General features: G+C 40.7%; 2 protein-coding genes across 8 annotated transcripts in view; both read left to right on the forward strand.

The window, feature by feature from the left end:
- The window catches only part of Parp6 (poly(ADP-ribose) polymerase family member 6), a 33,212-nt gene that overhangs the window by 9,208 nt on the left and 3,067 nt on the right, over positions 1–20,937 (forward strand). For 2 of the 7 annotated variants that reach the window (XM_055621960.1, XM_055621959.1), the window contains exons 9-20: positions 2,735–2,884; positions 4,171–4,381; positions 4,901–4,954; positions 6,510–6,605; positions 7,126–7,218; positions 8,252–8,377; positions 10,035–10,100; positions 10,968–11,035; positions 12,777–12,825; positions 13,081–13,193; positions 13,947–14,019; positions 14,627–14,696. In XM_055621960.1, coding sequence (XP_055477935.1) covers positions 2,735–2,884; positions 4,171–4,381; positions 4,901–4,954; positions 6,510–6,605; positions 7,126–7,218; positions 8,252–8,377; positions 10,035–10,100; positions 10,968–11,035; positions 12,777–12,825; positions 13,081–13,193; positions 13,947–14,019; positions 14,627–14,696 — 1,169 coding nt within the window. The remainder of the gene's footprint in view (positions 1–2,734; positions 2,885–4,170; positions 4,382–4,900; positions 4,955–6,509; positions 6,606–7,125; positions 7,219–8,251; positions 8,378–10,034; positions 10,101–10,967; positions 11,036–12,776; positions 12,826–13,080; positions 13,194–13,946; positions 14,020–14,626; positions 14,697–20,937) is intronic. The other 5 variants (XM_055621961.1, XM_055621962.1, XM_055621963.1 and 2 more) reach the window with 5 other exon arrangements.
- LOC129687520 (60S ribosomal protein L35a-like) lies at positions 1,249–1,581 on the forward strand. The gene has a single exon (XM_055621967.1). It carries the CDS (start codon positions 1,249–1,251, stop codon positions 1,579–1,581), a length of 333 nt encoding a protein of 110 aa, XP_055477942.1.

Consider the following 20,937-nt stretch of genomic DNA (forward strand, 5'->3'; position numbering starts at 1 on the left):
ATAAGAGGTCAATATAGATTGAAAGTTTAGAAGGACACAAAGGAAAGAGGGGCTTAATCTTCCTCAGAAGGAAGATGCTTAATTGATTTTAAATATGGCTAAGAATTATGTATGTAGACAGACTCCAAGAGTGGATAACTCTTGCAGGGACATAGACACACAAAGCAGCCTGTGTGTGGGGAGATGTGGTAAAGCATAAGAAATGGTGTAAGAAACCCAGAAACGAGACTTCAATTCCAGGGAGATACTGAGCTTTTGGCCTAGGCAGCAAGGACACTGAAACATGGTTTGTTTAACTACAGTATTTATTACATGGGCATGTTTGTGTCATGGTGCATTTGTCACAGTGTATGTATGAAGATCAGAGGAGAAATTGTGGATTAATTCTCTTTTTCTACCATGTTGGGTCCCTGTAATCAAACTCATTCAAGTCTTTATTTACTGAGCCATCTTGGCATCTATAGAAAAGCTTTTTTTTTTTTTTTTCTTTTAAGATATTTATATTGGGCTGGAGAGACGGCTCAGAGGTTAAGAGCACTGGCTTTACTTCCAGAGCTCTTAAGTTCAATTCCCAGCAACCACATGGTGGCTCACAATCATTTAGTGAGATCTCATGCCCTATTCTGGCATGCAGGCATACAGGTAGGCAGAACACTACAAATAATCAATAAACAAGTCTTTTTTTTTTTTTTTTTTTTTAAGAGTGGTTGTAAGCACCCATTTGGTTATCTCCAGCTTCCTATTGAAAGCTTAGAAAACCACTCTGGTAGCATGCAAAATGCCAGAATAACTTTCCTTTGTTTACAGTTTTTTATTACTAGCTGGTGGTGGTTCATGCCTTTAATCCCAGAAGCAGAGGCAGGTAGATCTCTGAGTTAAGGCTCAGCCTGGTCTACAGAGAGAGTTCCAAGACAGCCAGAACTATACTGTCTTGGAAAACAAATGAACAAACAAACAAACAAAAAAAAAAAATAATTACTTATTTTATTTTATATGTGAATGTTTTTCCTACATATGTGTAGACAACAGATGTACAGGATATAAACTTATTAATGCTTGGGCTGATTTAGATATATTGAATATTCTAAGAATCCAGAAATACTGGAATAATTCCAGGGTTGCTAGCCCAAATATCTTATACTAGTAGTATACCTTATACTACCAATAAGAACATAAGAAGAGCCTGCTTCTGAACTTCAGGGTCAGATTTCTGGGGCCTGCTGGGAACAGGACTTTTAAGCAGCAAACATGTTTGGAAGGCTGTGGTGCAAAGCCATTTTTGCTGGCTGCAAGAGAAGTCTCCAGAACCAAAGAGAGCTCATAGCCCTTCTTAAAATTGAAAGTGTTTATGCCCGAGGTGAAACTGAATTCTACTTAGGTAACAGATGTGCTTATGTGTATAAAGCAAAAAACAATACAGTGACTCCTGGAGGCAAACCAAACAAAAGCAGAGTGATCTGGGGAAAAGTAACTTGGTCCCATGGAAAGAGTGGCATGGTTCACGCCAAATTCCAAAACAACCGTTCTGTGAAGGCCTTTGGACACAGAATCCCTGTGATGCTGTACCCATCCTGGATTTAAACTAATGAAAAGTAAATAAATAAAAGTGGATTTGTGGGGGAAAAAAAAACCCCTAAGTTTGTAGGATAAGAATTTTAAACATGCTGTTAACAGGCAACTTTGGGATATACAAGATGTTCAGTATGCAGTATATCAACTTGACACAGGAGAGGTTAGGGCTGGAGAGAAGCATCAGTGTGGGGGGCTTGAAACCAGTAGATGTAGGACTGTTACAGGAGAGAATGAAAGGATGAAAAGAGGATAGAATCAAAGGTAGAACATGTTTTAACACTCAAAGTAACCAAGAAACCTTCAGGAGGGTAGACAGGGGAAGAAGAAACATGAAAACTAGGTCAGAGGAACCTGGTTCCCCTTAAAGATGCAGCTCAGAGGTAGAGCGCTTGCCTAGCTGAGATGGAGAAAAATGAAATATTTTAGAGACTTTGGGAAAGGAACTGACAGGACAGGAGGGTGTGATAGTGGTCTCTACAGACAAGAGACATTGGTGGAGCCCAAATAGAGAAGTCAGTCTTAAATAGGATTACCTTGTCTCCAGAGAATGAAGGGCTGGAGATAAGAGTTGGAAGTAGAAATAGATTTTGTATTAGGGTTAGAAAAATTAGGGAAACTGACACCTTATGATGTTCTCTGATGAGAAGAAAAAGAGATTGGTTGTAGGTGAAGTTTTGAGTTTGAAGAAGCTGATGTGGTTTTATCATGATAGCCTAGAGGAATTCTTCAAAGAACTGGTCAAGGATAGGTGATTGACAAGTTGGGTTGCAAGGTGAAGGCCATAAGCTCAGAGATTCACCTAACACGGGTGGTACCTCATGGCCATAGTTACTGCACTATTGCAAGATTGTATTCTCTTTTGCCACCTCTGTTCTGTTCTCCATGTAAGTTATCTGTGACACTAAACCTTTCTAGGCTGAATGTTCACCTTTATAGTCTCTTCAGAAATTTTGCAGCCCATTTAGTTAGGTAATGGGAGTAAGTTATTATTCCTAGGATGAAGGTGCTTTAAGACAGTATTTCTATGGGACAGTGTTAAATCAAGGATGCTTTAGGCATACGTTATTCTATCATAACTAGCTTTATAGTCTATGAGTAGATTAATTTCCTCTATTAGTCCTGTTCTTCTGTTAGAAATTGCCTAATCTTCTTGATCTTCCAGGATCCTTGGTATGTTTACATCCCAACAATGGAAACATCTGAGCAATGATTTCTTGAAGACCCAGCAGGAGAAGAGACACAGTTGGTTCAAGGCAAGTGGTACCATCAAGAAGTTCCGAGCTGGCCTCAGCATCTTCTCACCCATTCCCAAGTAAGCACTTCCTTAGAGTTAATCATTTCCAAAATACCTTTCTTGTTTCCTTCTCAGATGCCTAGATTAATTTCTTATGTCTTTTCTCTGAGTCCACTAAATTCTAAACGTTCAGCTACTAATAGCAACACATGGTACTGATCCCCTTTGTATTCTTATCCTTCTTCTTTGTTTCAATATTTGTAACTCATCCCTTATGTAAAATTCAGTATCTAACTTTTGGAGGCAAGTGTATTATTTTTCCATATTTTTTAAATTGCTTTTTTTGTTTGTTTGTTTATTTATGGGTTTTTTGCTTGCACCATTTATGTGCCTAGTACCCTCAGAGGCCAAGAGAGGGTATTGAATCCCCTGGAACTGGAGTTACAGATGGCTGTAAGCTGCCATGTGGGTGTTGGGAATCAAACTTGGGTCCTCCTCAAGAGCTGCTGAAACATTTTTCAAGCCCTTTGTCTTTTCTGTCTTCTCATCAGCTCTTATCTTTATTTCTTGTCATGAAAAGACAGAGTAATAGATACTAACTTCCTGCTCTTATGGAGCATGTACTGTACTGATATCTAAGCTCTGGAAATACACCTTGCTCCCCTTTGACCCTGGTTTTACATTTCTGCACTTCAGTGTCTTCTCATCCTCCAAAGGTGGTCACATTTCTACATTTGTAGTGTCTCAGTGATCACTATGGATGGTCAACATTAGGCAAGGTTCAAGATGCAACTACTTGCTTAGCATAGTGTTGAATGCTTAGTCCTTCTCACAACAAAAAATGAGCACACCATCTTCAAAGAATATACTTAGCCATACTTAGTTTTAATGACACAGTGGCCTAGGCTAGCCTCTGTCTTTCTTCTATGCCACAACCTGAAGAACATACAAATAATGATATAAAGGCCAGTTGTGTAATTTATTATTTTCTCTTGACACTACTTAAGATAACAATAGACTATCCCTTATATTTGTGATCTTTTGTGGCCTGTGATGTTCTTTTTTCTAAGTTTCTTCTAGAACTCATAATGAATTCCCAGTTTTATTCATTTTTTCTTTGTTCCTTTTCTTTGTTTCTTTCCCTCCCTCCCTCCCTCCCTCCCTCCCTTCCTTCCTTCCTTCCTTCCTTCCCTCCTTCCTTCTTTCTTTTCTTTATTTCTGGTTTTTTTTTTTTTAAGACAGGGTTTCTCTTTGTAGCCCTGGCTATCATAGAACCCACTCTGTAGACCATACTCATAGAGATCTTTCTGCCTCTGCATCCACCACCCAACTTTTCTTACCTTTTCTTTGCTCTTTCTCTGCAGGTCTCCCAGTTTTCCTGTCATACAGGACTCCATGTTGAAAGGCAAACTGGGTGTACCAGAGCTTAGAGTTGGACGCCTTATGAATCGTTCCATTTCTTGCACCATGAAGAACCCAAAAGTAGAGGTGTTTGGCTATCCCCCTAGCCCCCAGGCAGGTCTCCTGTGCCCCCAGCACGTGGGCCTCCCTCCCCCAGCACGGACTTCACCTTTGGTACATGGGCTGGGAATGGTTTGATGTGGGCATTAGGAGGGTGAGGGTGGAAATATAGGGGATAACTATTCAAAGGGCTGGGGAGGGAGGGGGTTAGAGCTTTCCACCCAAGTCCAGGTATATATCATGAATGTATAGAATGGAATAGTTTTTAATTATTAAATGGTTGTATCTAAGCTGTCATGTCTGAGAGGTTTGTCTGATAGTAGTTTATGAAGCAGAATCTGGAGATCGGCATGCCCAGAGAAGTCATGTATAATATTACTAGGTTACGGTTACTACTTGGTAGTCAGCTGCTGTGTGAACCTATTCGAACTTTGAAGAGGGTTAAAGACAGGTGAACTTTCCCAGAACCTATAACAAAAACTTGTAACGATCTCTCCAGCTCTCTGAGTACTTAGGTTGATCTAAGCTAAGGCTTAATTATTCTAGGAGAATTCTCGGTTGTGCGTATAAAATAGGTGTGTTTGGGCCCCACTTTGTAAGAGACTCATGGGGTCTTTTTTGTACTCTTACTAGGTCAGTGGTCACTGCAAGAACATCCCCACCCTGGAGTATGGATTCCTCGTCCAGGTAATCAACTTCAGAGCTTTTTTTCCAAAGCTTGTCTCTGTTGTTTACCCATCTAACTGCCTACGATCTCCTAGCTCTTGAGTCAGTTATTTCCTGAGTTGATTTGTTTCCAGAACTATATTGAGTATTGATAGAATAACTAAGAGGAAAGAAAGCCGGGCTTCCATCCTTAAGAGGATCACAGCATTATTGAGAACACTTACAGCAGTGTTTCTCAACCTTCCTATTGCTGTGACCCCCAACCATAAAATTATTTTCATTGCTACTTCATAATTGTAGTTTTGCTACTGTTACGAATCACAATGTAAATATTTTCCAGTGGTTTTGGCGAACCCTGTGAAAGGTTCTTTCCATTCCCCAGAGGGGTCTTGACCCACAGGTGTGGAACCACTGACTTACAGGCTCAATAACCAACTCATAGACATGTAAATGGGAACAACCTGATTTATACATAAGAACAGGTTAAGTCAGTATTAGATAAAGAAAAATGTTAAAACCGAGCAGTTTTAGATATTGCTATAAGACCTCCTGATTTGTGCCGTTTTCTTAGCATGGAGTCTGTGTGTGGGGTGTGTGTACGTACGTGTGCATGCGTGTGTGCGTGTGTAGGAGATGGGTTAATTGTCCTAGGTGGTAGGACTTAAGTCCTGCCATCCAGCATCTAACCTTGACTTGAATACTCTAATGACACAAGTAGAAATTCTGTAATGACTACAGCCACTGTAACTGTAGTTAGGACCTGTTTATTAGCTGTTTCCATGGGAGCCTTGAAATGGCTTAGCTGGCAAAAGCGCTTGAGCAGGTCTGACAGCCCCCAGAATGCACATGAAGGTGCAAGGAGAGGCCTGACCCCGTAGTGTTGTCCTGCGGCCTCTCCACTGCCTTGTGGCCCGTGCCCTCCACTTACCAGATACATAAGGATGAAGACTAAAACCAACATTTCCTTTTTCTTTTCTTTCCCTTTTTTTTAAGACAAGGTTTCTCTGTGAAACAGCGCTAGCTATCCTGGAACTCAACCCAGGCTGTTCTTGAACTCACAGAGATCCACTTGCCTCTGTCTCCCAAGTGCTGGGATTAAAGGCATGTACTGCCATTGCCTGCCTTAAAATTTTATTTTTTTAATCTAATTAATTAATTAGAGGGAAGAAAGAGTGTGTGTGTGTGTGTGTGTGTACACACATGTGTACCGTAACACTGTGTGAAGGTCAGAAGACACTCTTGGGTGTTGGTTTCTGCCTATAGGTCCCAGAAACTCAGGCTGACAGGCTTAATGCCCAAATTCAGTGGACAAATCTTACTTCTTGGAGTATACCTATGTTCCCATGAAGCAGACAAGGCTAAATTTAGCTGACTTGCCTGGTTATGTGATAGTAAATAGGAGAGGCAGGATGTCAGCTCAAGACTTGTGTTTGGAAGGCCATGCTGATCTTATCTGTACAGTACCATACAGAGGGAACAGTGTAGGAAGGCCGTCAGTGGAAGTTCAGGGTCTAAGCTAAAAACAGCTTGAAAACCTCTGTAATTCTAAAGGATGTAAACTCTGCTCTCTCCCCAGATCATGAAGTATGCAGAACAGAGGATCCCAACGTTGAATGAGTACTGTGTGGTGTGTGATGAGCAGCATGTCTTCCAGAATGGCTCCATGCTCAAGGTGTGGGCCCCTGCTCTCACCCTCCTTCTTGGCCACAGCCTTTTACTTCCCATTTCTTCCTAGGCCTGTATTAAAGGATAAGTTTTGTCCACATTGCTGGAGACTCTAGAAATAATTGTTTTCTAAAAAAATAAATTTCAGTAGTCCTCTTTGGACTATAAACAGGGATTTGGTATTGACCAGGGTATACTTGGTGATTCCCAAACCTCTGTGGGTAGGCAGAACACTTAGCTACATATTATAATCTATGTGTATATATTTAAGAGTGAGGAACAATATTCTGGAAACTCAGAAGGGAAAACATGTAACCACCCTAAAGACCAGAAAAAACTTTATAGGTAGACAAGATCACTCAGACTTACTAGTAAGGCATTTAAATTTTGGTTGATAGTCCCCTTCAACATTCAACACACCCCAGATTCTTGCCTTACTCTGGTGTTGCCTAAAGTCAGTTCTGTCTCTCCCTACATCTTCTCAATAACAACCATCCATCTGCTGTCTGTTTAATGTGCCCCTTTAGCCAGCTGTCTGTACTCGTGAACTATGCGTCTTCTCCTTTTACACCCTGGGAGTCATGTCGGGAGCCGCAGAGGAGGTGGCTACTGGAGCAGAGGTATGAGAGAGGAAAAAGACACTGGGGAACTGGGATCAGGAAAAGCAGAAGAGGCCAGGTATGATGGCAGTGCCTTCAATCTCAGGATTTAAGAGGCAGAGGCAGGAGCATCTCTGTGAGTTTTAGGCTAACTTGGTCTTTATAGTGAGTTCCAGTCCAACCATAACTGCATATGAAGACCCAATCTCAAAATAAAACAAAAAAATAAAAACAAAGGAACCCAGCAATTTTATTCCTTGTAGTTTAGCTTCCAAATATGCTTTTATGCTTAATGAAAGCTTTTAATAAAACAAAAATGGATACTGGACTCTGTTGGAGGGCCATTCAAATTATGGCATATTTTTATGTTGAAAATTTTGAACAGATACTATTTATACACGTAAAATTGTAATATACAGTTATGTCCAAAATCAAATACCTGTCAGGCTTGTGGTGGCATGTTCCTTTAGCTTCCTAGCTGCTTGGAGGGCCAAAGCAGGACAGTTATTTCAGTTAAAGATTTACAAATGTGTATCAGAGATGAGATCCTCCATTAATTCCCCAGCCCTCTTTGCCCACAAAGGAAAGAACAGATAACCTTTTTTTATCAGAATATGTGGAAGGATATTCATCAAATTTTATAGTTACTTGGGAGCAAATGAATTTGTGGGATTGGAGATGGTATTTCTTTTCTTTAATAATTTTGCTAGTATTTGCACTTTAGGTAAAGATTTATCTTTATGTTATGGGTATGAGTGTTTTTCCTGCATGTATGTATGTGTACCATGTGGGTTTTCTGATGGACAAAGAGATCAGAAAGGAGATATCAGATCCTTTAGAATTGGAGCTACCGACTGTTGTGAGCTGTCATACGGGTCCTGGGAACTGATCCTGGGTTCTTTGCAAGAGCATCAAGTACTGTTACCTTCTGAGTCATCTCTCTAGCCCTAATATTTAAAATTTTTAGGAAGGCATGAAACCATTTGAATTCTGGAGATCACTTGATCCTAGAACTGGGCAGTAATTTAGTTCTTTCTTTTTCTTCTCTCCCAAGGTGGTAGATCTGCTGGTGGCCATGTGTAGAGCAGCTTTGGAGTCCCCTAGAAAAAGCATCATTTTCGAGCCTTATCCCTCTGTGGTGGACCCCACTGATCCCAAGACTCTGGCCTTTAACCCTAAGGTATAGTTGTTTGGGAAGAAAGAGCTAACAAACAGAAATAGTAAATGATGGGAGGTTGGGCTGTCGTTCCAATACACATAACAGCTCAAGTACTGGACAGAAGAAATAGTACACTTGCTTCTTGAACTCTAGGGGTAATCTGATGAAACAGCTGGGCTTGTCAAAAGAAGGGAAGAAAATTAGTACCTGTTACATGGTGATGGGGAGAATATAGGCTTGGGCTAGATATGCAGCCTCATACCTGCATTCTGAGCACTTGGACTGAGATAGGAAATTGCTGAGGGTTTGAGGCCAGCCTGGATTACATAGTAAATTTCAGGGTGACTTAGGCTACACATTGAAATCATGACTGGGAAGAAAGTAAAGCAGAGCAACAATGAAGTATATAGGCTTGATGGGAGCCAGCCAGACCTGGATTCTGTTAGAGGATCTTTGGCTTCCTAGTTGAATGTTTCTAGGAAGGTACTTTATTTTTCTAAGTTTCAACTGCCTGCCTGTATTATGTGGAGTGTTAAAAAAAAGAGAGATAATGTATATAAAATACCCTATGAGGTCCTCCAAAGAAACGGCTAAAATGGTATGGATAACTGTAACTATATTACCTTCATATACCTGTGACTTATAGAGGGGAGGGTTTACTACGAGGAATAGTCCCACCTAATTAGAGATCCCTACATCTACAGTCAGCGAGCAGGACCCAAAGAGTCTCTGGTGAGTCATGTCCCAGTTCTAACCCAGGGAAGTGAGAACCAGGCAGGGTCAAGACCCACAAGGGCCAGTTTTGTAATCGTTCAAGTCTAAACCCAGGAGAAGGGTGATCCCTCAACTTGCAAGGAATACCCTTTTATTCAAGGGCCAGGATTGGGGAAGATTAGCTTTCTTACTCTATTTTGGTCTTTACTGTATGAGATCTTTATTACCAAAATGATCGTCTTTGCCCAGTCTGCTGATTCAGCTGTTAATCTGAACACCAAAACACCTCCACAACAAACCCAAAAACCCATGTGTTGACCAATTAAGTATGTATTCCATTGACTATTGTTTTTTAAAAGCATGGTTTCTCTTTTTAGCCCTGGTTGTCTGGAACTCACCCTGTAGGCCAGGCTGTCCTGGAACTCACCTGCCTCTGCCTCTGCCTCCCAAGTGTGGGATTAAGAGCATGAGCCATCAGCTTTCAAAATGACTTCTAAAATTAACCCTCACTGTATTATATCACAATCCCTCATTGTTATCTGTCAGTACATTAGGCCAATATAGCTAGATTTATATATTTATCTCTGAGGATGACCACAGAAATACTATTTTTAGTTACAGAGTAACTATACTTAATGGTGAGTATACTCAATTGTTTAGCTCAATGGAGAGCTCTTATCAGCATGTGTGAGGCCATAGGATCAATCCCTAGCATCACCAAACTCTTGACATGCAAAGTTCAAACAATCAGAACACCCCTGTCATTTACAAACAGGACTTATAATACTTTAAGGTGTCTAGTGACTTACCCAGTTAATTACATGTAACTATAGAGTTTACTGGTAAAGTTTGTGTTTCCATGGCATACAAGTCAAGACTTAAGCTGACCTTCTCTTTCATCATATCTTTGTATCTGATTTGTATTTATTTGTCTAAGTATTTTCTTCTCTTTGGTTATCAACAGAAGAAGAATTATGAGCGGCTTCAGAAAGCTCTGGATAGTGTGATGTCCATTCGGGAGATGACCCAGGTATTTTGCCTTTTCTTTGTCTAGCTCAGTGCTCTTTCATGCTTGTAATTCATGAGACTAGGATAAAGATTTAGAGAAACTACTCAAATTCTTATGTTTCCTTTGTAAACTTTCCAGTTCTTGTTCTCTGTTGTGTTAGCTTTCTTACCTCAAATCTCTTCACTCCTAGTGTCTCTCTCAACCTTTATTTTTGCTACTGATCTTTCACAAGTTGTTCATATTTTAATGTTTTTCCATAGTTCTTGGGGAATTAGAAAAGTGTGGGAAAGACCTCTGCCCAAGGTTGGGAGGGTGAAGAGGAGGCTTGAAGATAAGGAGCTAGATCCAGGGGCTGCATCTTCTGTCCTTCTAGGGGTGGGGAAGCCACACGGAGCAGAGATCATCCTTTGACTCAAGGCTGTCCCTCACCAGATTCCCCCACCCCTCGTCTGCAGTCTCTGCATGAATAGACATTCATTTGTACTCACATTTCCAGGTGGGCTCTTCTCAGCAAATCCTATATCACAGTGCAGATTAACAGAAGGTTATTTATTAGAAAGACTGTTTTATGTGAAGATTTGCTATCGGATTCTTTAGCCTAATCTTTGGAGGACATTGATGTTATTTATTTTAATTTATAAGCAACCTTTTTAGAGTTGTAGGACTTGCATAAAATGAGGGAGACCCACCTGCATGTTGTTTTGTAAGCATCTTCAGTCATTTTCATATTTATAAGTGTTCCCAACCCAACTGGGCCTCTTTGAGGGTGGGAACCCCCTTGTCTTCGTTCCTCCAACTACCTATCTTGCCTTGGGCCCCTGTAGCCTGTAGAAAGTGGGAGGGGTCCTTTCTCTCCTGTGAGATAATCTTATGGCCATTGTCTTACAGGGCTCATATTTGGAAATCAAGAAACAGATGGACAAGCTGGATCCCTTGGCTCATCCTCTTCTGCAGTGGTATGGATAGAATGGTGCAGGCTTTATAGGGAGTGGGAAAGAAAAGTTACGGGACATGGTCTACACCGTCTCCTAGAGGCATGTCAGCATTCTGTACAAGGTTATAAATTTGACTACTTTTTCTTGTGTTATGCTGGCAAGCCTTGATTTCGACAGTAACTAAGATCCTACAAAGAGTTCACTAATATTTTAAAGTGTGTGTATTTGTCATGTACAGTATGCAGTGTGGAATGGTTTTAGAGTTTTTTCAGTTCTAAGATATTGCCCATGATGGTGCAGCAATTTTCTTTTTCTTTTCTTTTCTTTTTCTTTTTTTTTTTTTTCCAAGACAGGGTTTCTCTGTATACCCTTGGCTGTCTTGGACTTTCTTTGTAGACCATGCTGGCCTTGAACTCATAGAGATCCATCTGCTTCCGCCTCCCAGAGTTCTGGAGGTACAGGTGTGCACTACCCCATCCAGCTAGGCTCAGCAATTTTCAAAAATTTAATGCTATTGACTTTAGGTTTTGAGTTTCTTATCTCAGTTCCTTTCAACTTAGTTTTCTGTGTGTCCAAAGAAATTCATCTATACCTGCTATCTCCTTCCCTGATGTAGAGAGGCTAGAGCTGGGTGTATGTACTCTTGTTGTTTTCTACAGCTGGCAAAGAATTTGGCTGTCCCCTATTCCTCTGACTCTGTGCTGCTGATTTCTCTTCTGTTTTCCTGACAACTTTTCTTTCTACTTTGTTTCCTTCCAAGCCAGCCTCACTCTGAGAAGCCAGCGCAGTAGATAGCGCAGTAGATTATTCCTTCGTAGCATGAGTGACAGAGACTCCCAAGTGGCAGTCTAAGTCTCGGGGAGACTGCTTAATTGGTGAACTAGTTACCATGTAAGCACAGGGGCTGAGTTTCATCTCTGGCACCCGTACAAAAAGCCAGGCATGATGGCATATACTTGTAAGCACTGAGAAGTAGAGAAAGGCAGATCCCTTTGGTTTACCAGCCAGTGAGCCCCGGTCCCAGTGAAAGACATAATTCCAAAAACAAGATGGACATCTCCTGAGGAACAACAGCGGAACTTGATTTGTGGTCTCCAAGAGCACATGTACCCGCACCAATTGAAACCGTCACGGGATAAGTACATAGAGCAGGTACAGAAAACACATTGTAGCCACTGGAGGCCACTCAGGGCTCTATGCCTTTGTTCTCCTGCCCTCTGTGTTCAGCCTAAACACAGCCTGCCTTGTCCTTGATTCCTTCAGAAAGCTCATTCTAGTTTCTTCTGGGTCTTTTCCCCCTAGAGAGTATCTTTCTATTTTCCTATTCTTGGGAGACGTTAGGTTCCTTTGAGCTTATGCAGGATGGCTCCTGAGTCTCAGTTTTGAGACTTCAAACCACAGGCACAAGTTTAACCATTTTTAGTTCAGACCAGTCCCCCCTCTAATAATACCTAATATTTTTTTGTTCCATGCTTTTCTCTCCCTAGATATAGTCGCCTTCTCCCTGACTCTTATTATCCATTGTTTACTTTCTTGATAACTAGTCGGTCTGGTTGGTAGCTTCTTTTTACAATCTACACATTTATACATAATTTACATATAAGTATTATTACTCAAAAGAAATGTCAGCTGTGACCTGGATATAATCATGCAATTCAGATACTGAAATCTTATCTGCTGTCCCTATATTCGAAGTTGTTCTTTCAGGACTCTTTTACCACATACTTATTTCGTTCCTTCCCCTTTTTCTGTTTCTTCCCAGGATCATTTCTAGCAACAGGTCACACATTGTCAAACTACCTCTCAGCAGGGTAAGTGATTATTCTCCCTCTGTAAGCTTCAAGCTTGTGGTGAGAGGCAAAGGAGGGTCTCTGTGCCCACTAACCATATCGATCCCTAATGAGCTTGGTTGGTACTGTCGATCAGCATGGTCTTTGATGTATTACCCTTGTTCTTATTGTCCTTGTTTGTGGTTGGTTTAAATCTGATTTGTTTCCTGTACCCAACCTTTCCCTCCCTGATCTCTATTTGTTTTGTTTTTCTTATCACACCCCCACCCTGGGCAGCAGCTGAAGTTCATGCACACCTCACACCAATTTCTCCTGCTGAGCAGCCCTCCTGCCAAGGAGGCTCGGTTCCGGACCGCCAAGAAGCTCTACGGAAGCACCTTTGCCTTCCAGTAAGGAAGGTGGAGGCTGGATGGCAGTAGGTGGGATAGGGTAGCAGGGTCTTGAGATACATGAGTTTTGTTTTTCATGATTGTGAAGTAGTGAGCAGTTATTTGTTAAATGCTACTGTGGTAGGTGCTATGAAGTATAAAATGCTATGTATAACATGGTTTTTACTTTTAAATTGCTTATGATATAGTTGAATGAAAAATATTTACATGTTAAAAGGTAAAAAGGAACAGACTGGAAGGATAGATTTGAAAGATTTTAGAAGAAATCTACAATTTATTTCTCTAACTGTGAAGGTGGGTAGAAAAAGACCACCATATTAACGGTAATTTAGAAGGAGTGTTAGTATTTTAAAAAAATATGATGTGACCTCTGGACTAGAAACAGTATTTGAGATCAGTGATAAGTGTGTTGAATTTGAGATGAATTTATTGAATTTGAAACATCAGAAAAGTAGGCAAATGGAAATAGTAAGCCAGTAGTTAAGGGTTTAGATATGGTTAGCTGAACAACTGATGTAAGGTTTAACCACACACTCATACACACACACACACACACACACACACACACACACACACACACACACACACACTTCTTGCTGCTTATAACTATATCTGTGAGGATGTCAGTCTTTAGGTATGTCTGTCCCTCTGCATGAACTGTGTGGGTAAGGAGGGTGGGAATGGCAGTCTTGGAAGTACTCCTAGGAATCTCATACCATGAGGAGACATGTAACTGTTTATCCTGTGTTACAGTGGGTCCCACATTGAGAACTGGCATTCAATTCTGCGCAATGGGCTGGTCAATGCATCCTACACCAAATTGCAGGTGAGGCTGTGTCCCTTTCCCTTTCTTTCCATTTCCTACCTCACTCAGCTTTGTTTGAATATCTCTTCCTCGCTAGCCTGTCTGGGGAACTTCCCCACAGAAAAAGCAGAATTGTAAATGTAGAAAGAATGTGGCTGTTGTGTATTTTAAGTTGAGCTGTGTATTTTGGTAATTTGGGGAATGGGAATGAACCTATTAAAATGGCAATGAATTTCCACTTTGTGGCTCTTCAAGGAGTTTGTACAAAGACTTATTTCATTGCCCTGAGACATTTGGAAGTGGTTTTTGTTCCTCTTCCTGCTACCTCTTTCATGGTCCCTTTGTTGAGAAACTGAAAATGTGTGAAGGCCTAAGATCAGAAGTGTGATTGCTGAGGCAGTGACTCAGTGGCCCTGTCACTCCATTCTCCAGGACACTGATCTCTAGTGTTTCGTAAGCAAGCAGTTTTCAGCCAGGCAGCTCTTCAAGAGTAGGTGATTTTAGTTGTTTGAATGAGTAAGAAGGTAGATAAGCGGAGGGACAGAGGGCTGCATAAGTGTTATGGATGCCTAATATAGAGCCATGGGGGTCCCAGGCGCATATATTCATCCTGGTGTTTCCCTGCAAGCTGCATGGAGCAGCCTATGGCAAAGGCATCTACCTGAGCCCCATCTCCAGTATTTCCTTTGGATACTCAGGTAAGCAATACTCTGGCCACCTTGTTTCTTTATATTGCATCCATTTGTGAACACACACTCTGTGCTGTCTCCCATCATGGACACTTGGTCTTTGTCAGTACCCTTTCCAATCATGGATATATAATCTGTCTCTTTGTGTTTTCTCTCATTGGAAATTTAGATTTATGAGGCTAGGGTAGTTATTGTTAAGAATGGTGTTTTATGCAGTGTAAGAAAAGGTTAATGAATAACTGAAAGAAGCACAGGATTTTATAGATCAGATTTGCTTTGTTTTTTAAGATGGACTTGTGTAGCCCATGCTGTCCTTGAACTCAGTGTGTGTCCAAAGATGACTTTAAACTCTAGATCCTTTTAAGAACTGAAACTACAGGCATGTCTCATCATGCCCATGTAAACCACATTTTAAAACATGATTTATTTATTTTTATGTGCATTGGTTCGTTATGTGTTTTTGCACATATGTCTGTGTGACTGTGTCAGATACCCTGGAACTGGAGTTACAGACAGTTGTGAGCTGCTATGTGGGTGCTGGAAATTGAACCTGGGTCCTCTGGAAGAACAACTAGTGCTCTTAACCGCTGAGCCATCTCTCCAGCCCCTGTAAACTACATTTTTGATATGTGCAATTACAAATTACATGTATACATGTGAACTCACGTTTGAATAGTTTTGAATGTTGGAGTCTTAGAATTTTTGGAGAGCTGGTTAGTGGTGGCATACACCTTTAATCCCAGCACTCAGGAGGCAGAAACAGGTAGACCTCTGAATTCAAGGCCAGCCTGGTCTACACAGAGAAACCCTGTCTCAAACAAACAAAACAACAACAAAAAACCAACAACAACAAAAGATTTTGGAGTCATTATTTTGATCTTATAATTTTGGAGACATTATTCTTCTTCAGCAGTCTTTTACAATTTAAATGGTTAGGCTGGAGAGATGGCTCAGAGGTTAAGAGCACTGGGTGCTCTTACAAAGGTCCTGAGTTCAATTCCCAGCAACCACATGGTAGCTCACAACCATCTATAATGAGATCTGGTGCCCTCTTCTGGCATGCAGACACACATTCAGGCAGAATACTGTATAAATAATGAATAAATCTTTTAAAAAATGTTAATGGTGGTAATCATTTGCTTTTATCTGAGTCACATTGAATGTAAGAGAAAGTACTTTATGCTAGACACATGAATGTGGTCCAGATTCTAAGGAGATGATTCTAGCATTATCTAGCTCAGAAAAAGAATTGGAGTTAAAACTCTTTGTTTTCCAGGTTCATGTTACTCTTTGGTCTGTTTTTGTTCTTGTTCAGTGGAGCCTCTATCTAAGTGATGGCCACCATGCAGTTGCATGTCCTCTATAGAAAAGCAGTTATACTAGATTTTTTAATAGATTGTTATTAAAAAATAGATTGGTATTTAGTATTTTTAGTAATTATAACCATTGTAGAAATAAGGAAACATACCTACAGTCACAGAACTACGAAACTAATAATCTAGTTATGGTGGTATATATCAGTAACCTCAGATATTCAGGAGGCTGAGGCAACAGGGTCATGAGTTTGAGGTCAGCCTGGGCAACTTATTGAGAACCTGTTTCAAAATAAACCTATAAAATGCCTGGGAATGTAGGTCCATTGTGGAGTCTTAGCATACGAGAACCCTTAAGGTCAATCTTCAGTACTACAAAAAACAAAGAACTGTTTTTAATGATAGAACAAACCAATCAAAAATGAAGAGGCAATGATAGGTAAAAAGAAAAATGAGTGTGCCAATACAGACTGAAAAAGCCAGATGCTTCTTTTAAGGAACTTAGCAAAAGCTGGGTATTGAAACCCTAGGAGGCAGACAGGAGGGTCTCCATGAGTTCAAGAGAAATCTGAGTTATGTGGTAAGTTGCAGGCCACTTTGATTACAGAGTGAGATCCTATTTAAAACCAGACTGACAAATGGGGGTGCGGTGCTTGCCTAGCGTGTGCAGTGAAGTCAGCCTGTAGGTGTGGTTAGTGGAAGAAGAGTGGGCACCGTTGTGAACAAAAATTCAGTACACCTGCCGATGTAACAAGTTTTAAAGCTGAGGAGTAAAGTCTGTGAATGCTCTATCAATAATTTGAAACTTTGACAAGACTAGAAAAATATAACTCAACAAAAATTGAAAATATGAGTGGCAACCAAGCCCAAATAGCATTTTGGAGTTTTGTTTATTTCTTTGGGGATGGAACCCAGGGCTTGGAGATAAACACTATTGGCCCCTGAGTTACCCCTTCTGTCCATAGTCTTACGACTCTTAAACTATTAAGGAGCAGCTTGTTTTAATCTTAGGTAAAAACTTACAAAATAGAAAAGGTGAAACAACTAATAAAAGTTTGACAGATCTCATTGAAACTAAAGCTCTCCACTTATCTCTCTTGCTTTCTCTCTTACAAACACATATGCTTTTGTTCTTTTGAAACATGCTTTTTCTGTGTAGTGCTGGCTGCCCTGGAACTCATTCTGTAGACCATGGCCTCACACTCACAGAGATCTGCCTGCTGCTGCCTCCCGAGTGCCAGGATGAAAGGCTGAGCCCCCACGCCTGGCTGTCAGAGCATAGCTTAAAGGAGTGTATAGACAGCTACAAACGGGTAGAAGATACCTGTAAGACGAATAAAAATTTAGGGGTAATCATAAAATATATTTTAAAGGGGCTATGAGATGGCTTGCTCAGTGGTTAAGAGCACTGGCTGCTTTTCTAGAGAACCCAGATTCAGTTCCCAGTACTTACACAGTTTCAGGAAATCTGACACTCTCTTCTGGCCTCCAAGGATATGCACGTGTTGCACAGCTATATACATAACATTTTTTAAAATATTTTAATTTATTTAACTTTATTTTATATGCATTAGTGTGAAAGTGTCAGATCCCTTGGAAAAGGCATTACAGACAGTTGTGAGCTGCCACGTGGGTGCTGGGAATTGAACCCGGGTCCCTGGAAGAACAGACAATGCTCTTAACCACTGAGCCATCTCTCCAGCCCTATACATAACATTTTATGTATATATTAATTGAGTGTATCTTAAAATGTTTAGGCCAGGTATGGTGGCATACAGTATCTTGGGAAGCACGATCACAAGTTTATGACCTTCCTGAGCTATATAGCAAGTTCAAGTATAGTGTGGACAACTTAGCAAGACCTTATCTTAGATTTTTAAAAGAAGGGTCAGTATACAGCTAAGTGTTAGAGCATGTACCAAGTCCTGAGTTCAATCTCAAGTGATATTAAAAAGGAGTATTAGTCAATACAAAGCCTATTGAATAAACAAGCAAGTAATATAAATGATAATTTCACTGAAGAAATGCCCCTCCTCAAATGAAAGCTGTGTAACCTCTAGAGAGAAGAAAAATAAAAATAAAACCAAAATAACTTGTTTACCATGTGGATCAACAAAAAGCACAAAATCTGATAATACCCAGTGAAAGCAAAGGCTGTAAAAATCCACAGGGCACCCTTTACTATCTGTATAGACGTGATTGGTACAGCCACTGCAGGAGAAAGGTTTCTTCAACATTCATGTATTGTGTTGTGTGTGCACATATTCGTGCCTTGGGACGTCAGAGGACACTTAACTGCAGCCCTCTCCTACTGAGGGTTCTAGAGGTCTAACTAGGTCACGAAGCTTGGTTACAACTAAGTGCCTTTACTCGCTGAGCCATCTTGCCTGCCCGGAAAAACAATTTGACTTTACCTTATAAAGCAACATAGTTTATCTCTTTGACATAGCATTTTCATTCCTGTTTATGCAAACTCAAAGACATGTACAGGAATGCTCACAACAAGACTTGAGCAGCGGATCTTAGAAGTAGCTCAGATCCTCACCATCGGAGTAAAAGACAATTTGATCTTGATATAATTACATTGGATTATTATTGAGCAGTGAAAATGAAGGACATCAGTAGCATGTAATAAAATAGACAAATCTTAGTAATATTGATTAAACATTGGCAAGTCAGGCTGAAGAGATGATTCAGTAGGTAAAAGTGCTAGCCATACTAGTCTTGATGACCCAAGCCCAATGTGGTGTTTACACCTTTAATCCCAGTGCTCAGGGAGGCAGAGGCAGGTGGCTCACCAGAAAGAAAAGAAAAAAAAGTCTGATGACCCAAGTTCAGTACCTAGAACCCACATAGCAAAGCTAGATTTATTGGTAAGCATCTGTAATGCCTGTGGAGAGAGGTGGCAGAAGTCGGAGATAAAATGACAAGAAAGACCCTGCCTGAACAAGATGGAATTGTTAAGAGCTGACTTCTGGGTCTGGAGAGATGGCTCCGAGGTTAAGAACACCGGCTGTTCTTTCAAAGGTTCTGAGTTCAATCCCTAGTAAGCACACAGTAGTTCACAACCATCTATAGTGAGATCTGGTGCCCTCTTCTGGTGCTTAGGCACACATGCAGGCAGAATGCTGTATACACAGTAACTAAACTTTAAGAATGGACTGTGGCTTGTGTGCACTTGCATTCAAATACACAATAAATAGACAGACAGACAGGTAGATACTGAAAAAAGCAGACAAGTCCCAGAAGACTATGTGTAATGTGTTTTTATATTACTCAAAGGCAGCATAACAGAAATACGAGATAAAACTAGATAAAACTGAAAATGTGAAAGAGTTCAAACTCTGGGCTAGGCATGTCATTTATGGTGAATGCTGGGCTCTAGCTTCAGTTCCCAGTGCTACAGAGAAAACGTTACCTAAGTTTCAAGGCAACAGTCCTCTAGTATGTGTCACTTAGAGTCAGAATATCTTGAAGTAACATGTTTAATCTACACAGCACAAGTGCCCAATGCATCCAAATGTGTGACTGAATCCTATGCTGTATTATAGGTTCAAAGTGAGAGAGACTCTTCTTTGTCTAGATTTTTCTGGATCTGTCTTTGTTCCAGCCTGAACATTCCTTTTATTAATTTCTATTTCCCAAGTAATTAGATTCTCCTGGTATTTAGTGTCCATGTTCTCTCCCTTTCTTTTTCTCGTCTCTTATCAAGCCTTTTTCTTTTCCTTACTTTCTTCAGATCAATGGGTGCTTGGATACCTCCAGTTACCATATGGAGCCAAGACTCTTAATAGATTTCTTGTCCCTCCATAGTACTTTACCAATTACATTAAAGCATTATGTCACACTGTCCTTTCCAGATCGTAGGATTTTACTCTTGATTGATTAGTATAGATCCAGACTACCAAAGGATTTTAATAGGAATTTGCTATTAAAGTTATTGATCATCTAGTCCAATTTTGTATTATTTAATAGATAAGGAAGCTGATACTTAGAAAAACAAACACTTTGGTTAAGTCACGCAGCGTTGAGTAGCAGAGATATGACTGGAATGTAAGTCTCCTGACTTGCAATGTTCTCCTTGTTCTATTGGACTGCCCAAGGGAGGCTTTGTTTGAATGACTGTCTCTGGAGTCCCACAAGGTGCTCTGCACAAATGTCCCACATACTCCTCTTACTTTGGCGTTTGACCACCTCCCTTACATGTTCTCTTCTTAGTCTGCTCTGTTTTTTTGTTTCTTTTTCATCAGGGTACCTTTGGGCTGGTGGCATTGGGTGTGCTTTCCAGGTGGGGATCAGCGTGAACAAAGAACATGTCCTTAACAGATGGCATTGCTGATAACTTAGGCGTTAGTGTCAGAAGAAATTAGGGTCAGTGAATGATTTGGAAATTTTCTTGTTTAGTCCTGTTGAGTCCAGAGATTATTTGTCTCAGTACAGTGCCACAGGTTTGAGACAGAACAAAACTGTTCAGTTACTTAAAGGGCCAACTCTTAAGATTCACCAAAGAAATCAAATTATTCTTTTTTTTTTTTTTTTGTCTCTCTCCTGATTGCTTTCTCTGGAGTAGAACTTGAATGGGAATTTTTCTTAGAATCTTTCCAATGAAGCTGGGCATGGTGGCACACCTCTGTAATCCCAGCACTTTGGGAGGCAGAGGCAGGCTGATCACCTGCCTGCCTCTGCAGGCAGTTTGAGGCCAGCCTGGTCTGCAGAGTGGGTCCAGGACAGCCACGGTTACACAGAGAAACCCTGTCTTAAGGGAGTGGGGAGAATCTTTCCAATAAAATATCTGGACTGCAGTCATGATGTTTGGATGCAGAGTTGGTAAGGGTGATGGAGAAGGCAGAAGTAGAGGGTTGCTGTCCTGTGAGGAAGAGTGTTGTTCAGGCCATGACTATAGTGGGTTTCATGTTGAGTTGACAGCCTGCTTTTTC

This window comes from Psammomys obesus, unplaced genomic scaffold (genome assembly GCF_907164565.1).
Source record: "Psammomys obesus unplaced genomic scaffold, mPsaObe1.curated_primary_1811, whole genome shotgun sequence".
Lineage (NCBI taxonomy): Eukaryota > Metazoa > Chordata > Mammalia > Rodentia > Muridae > Psammomys > Psammomys obesus.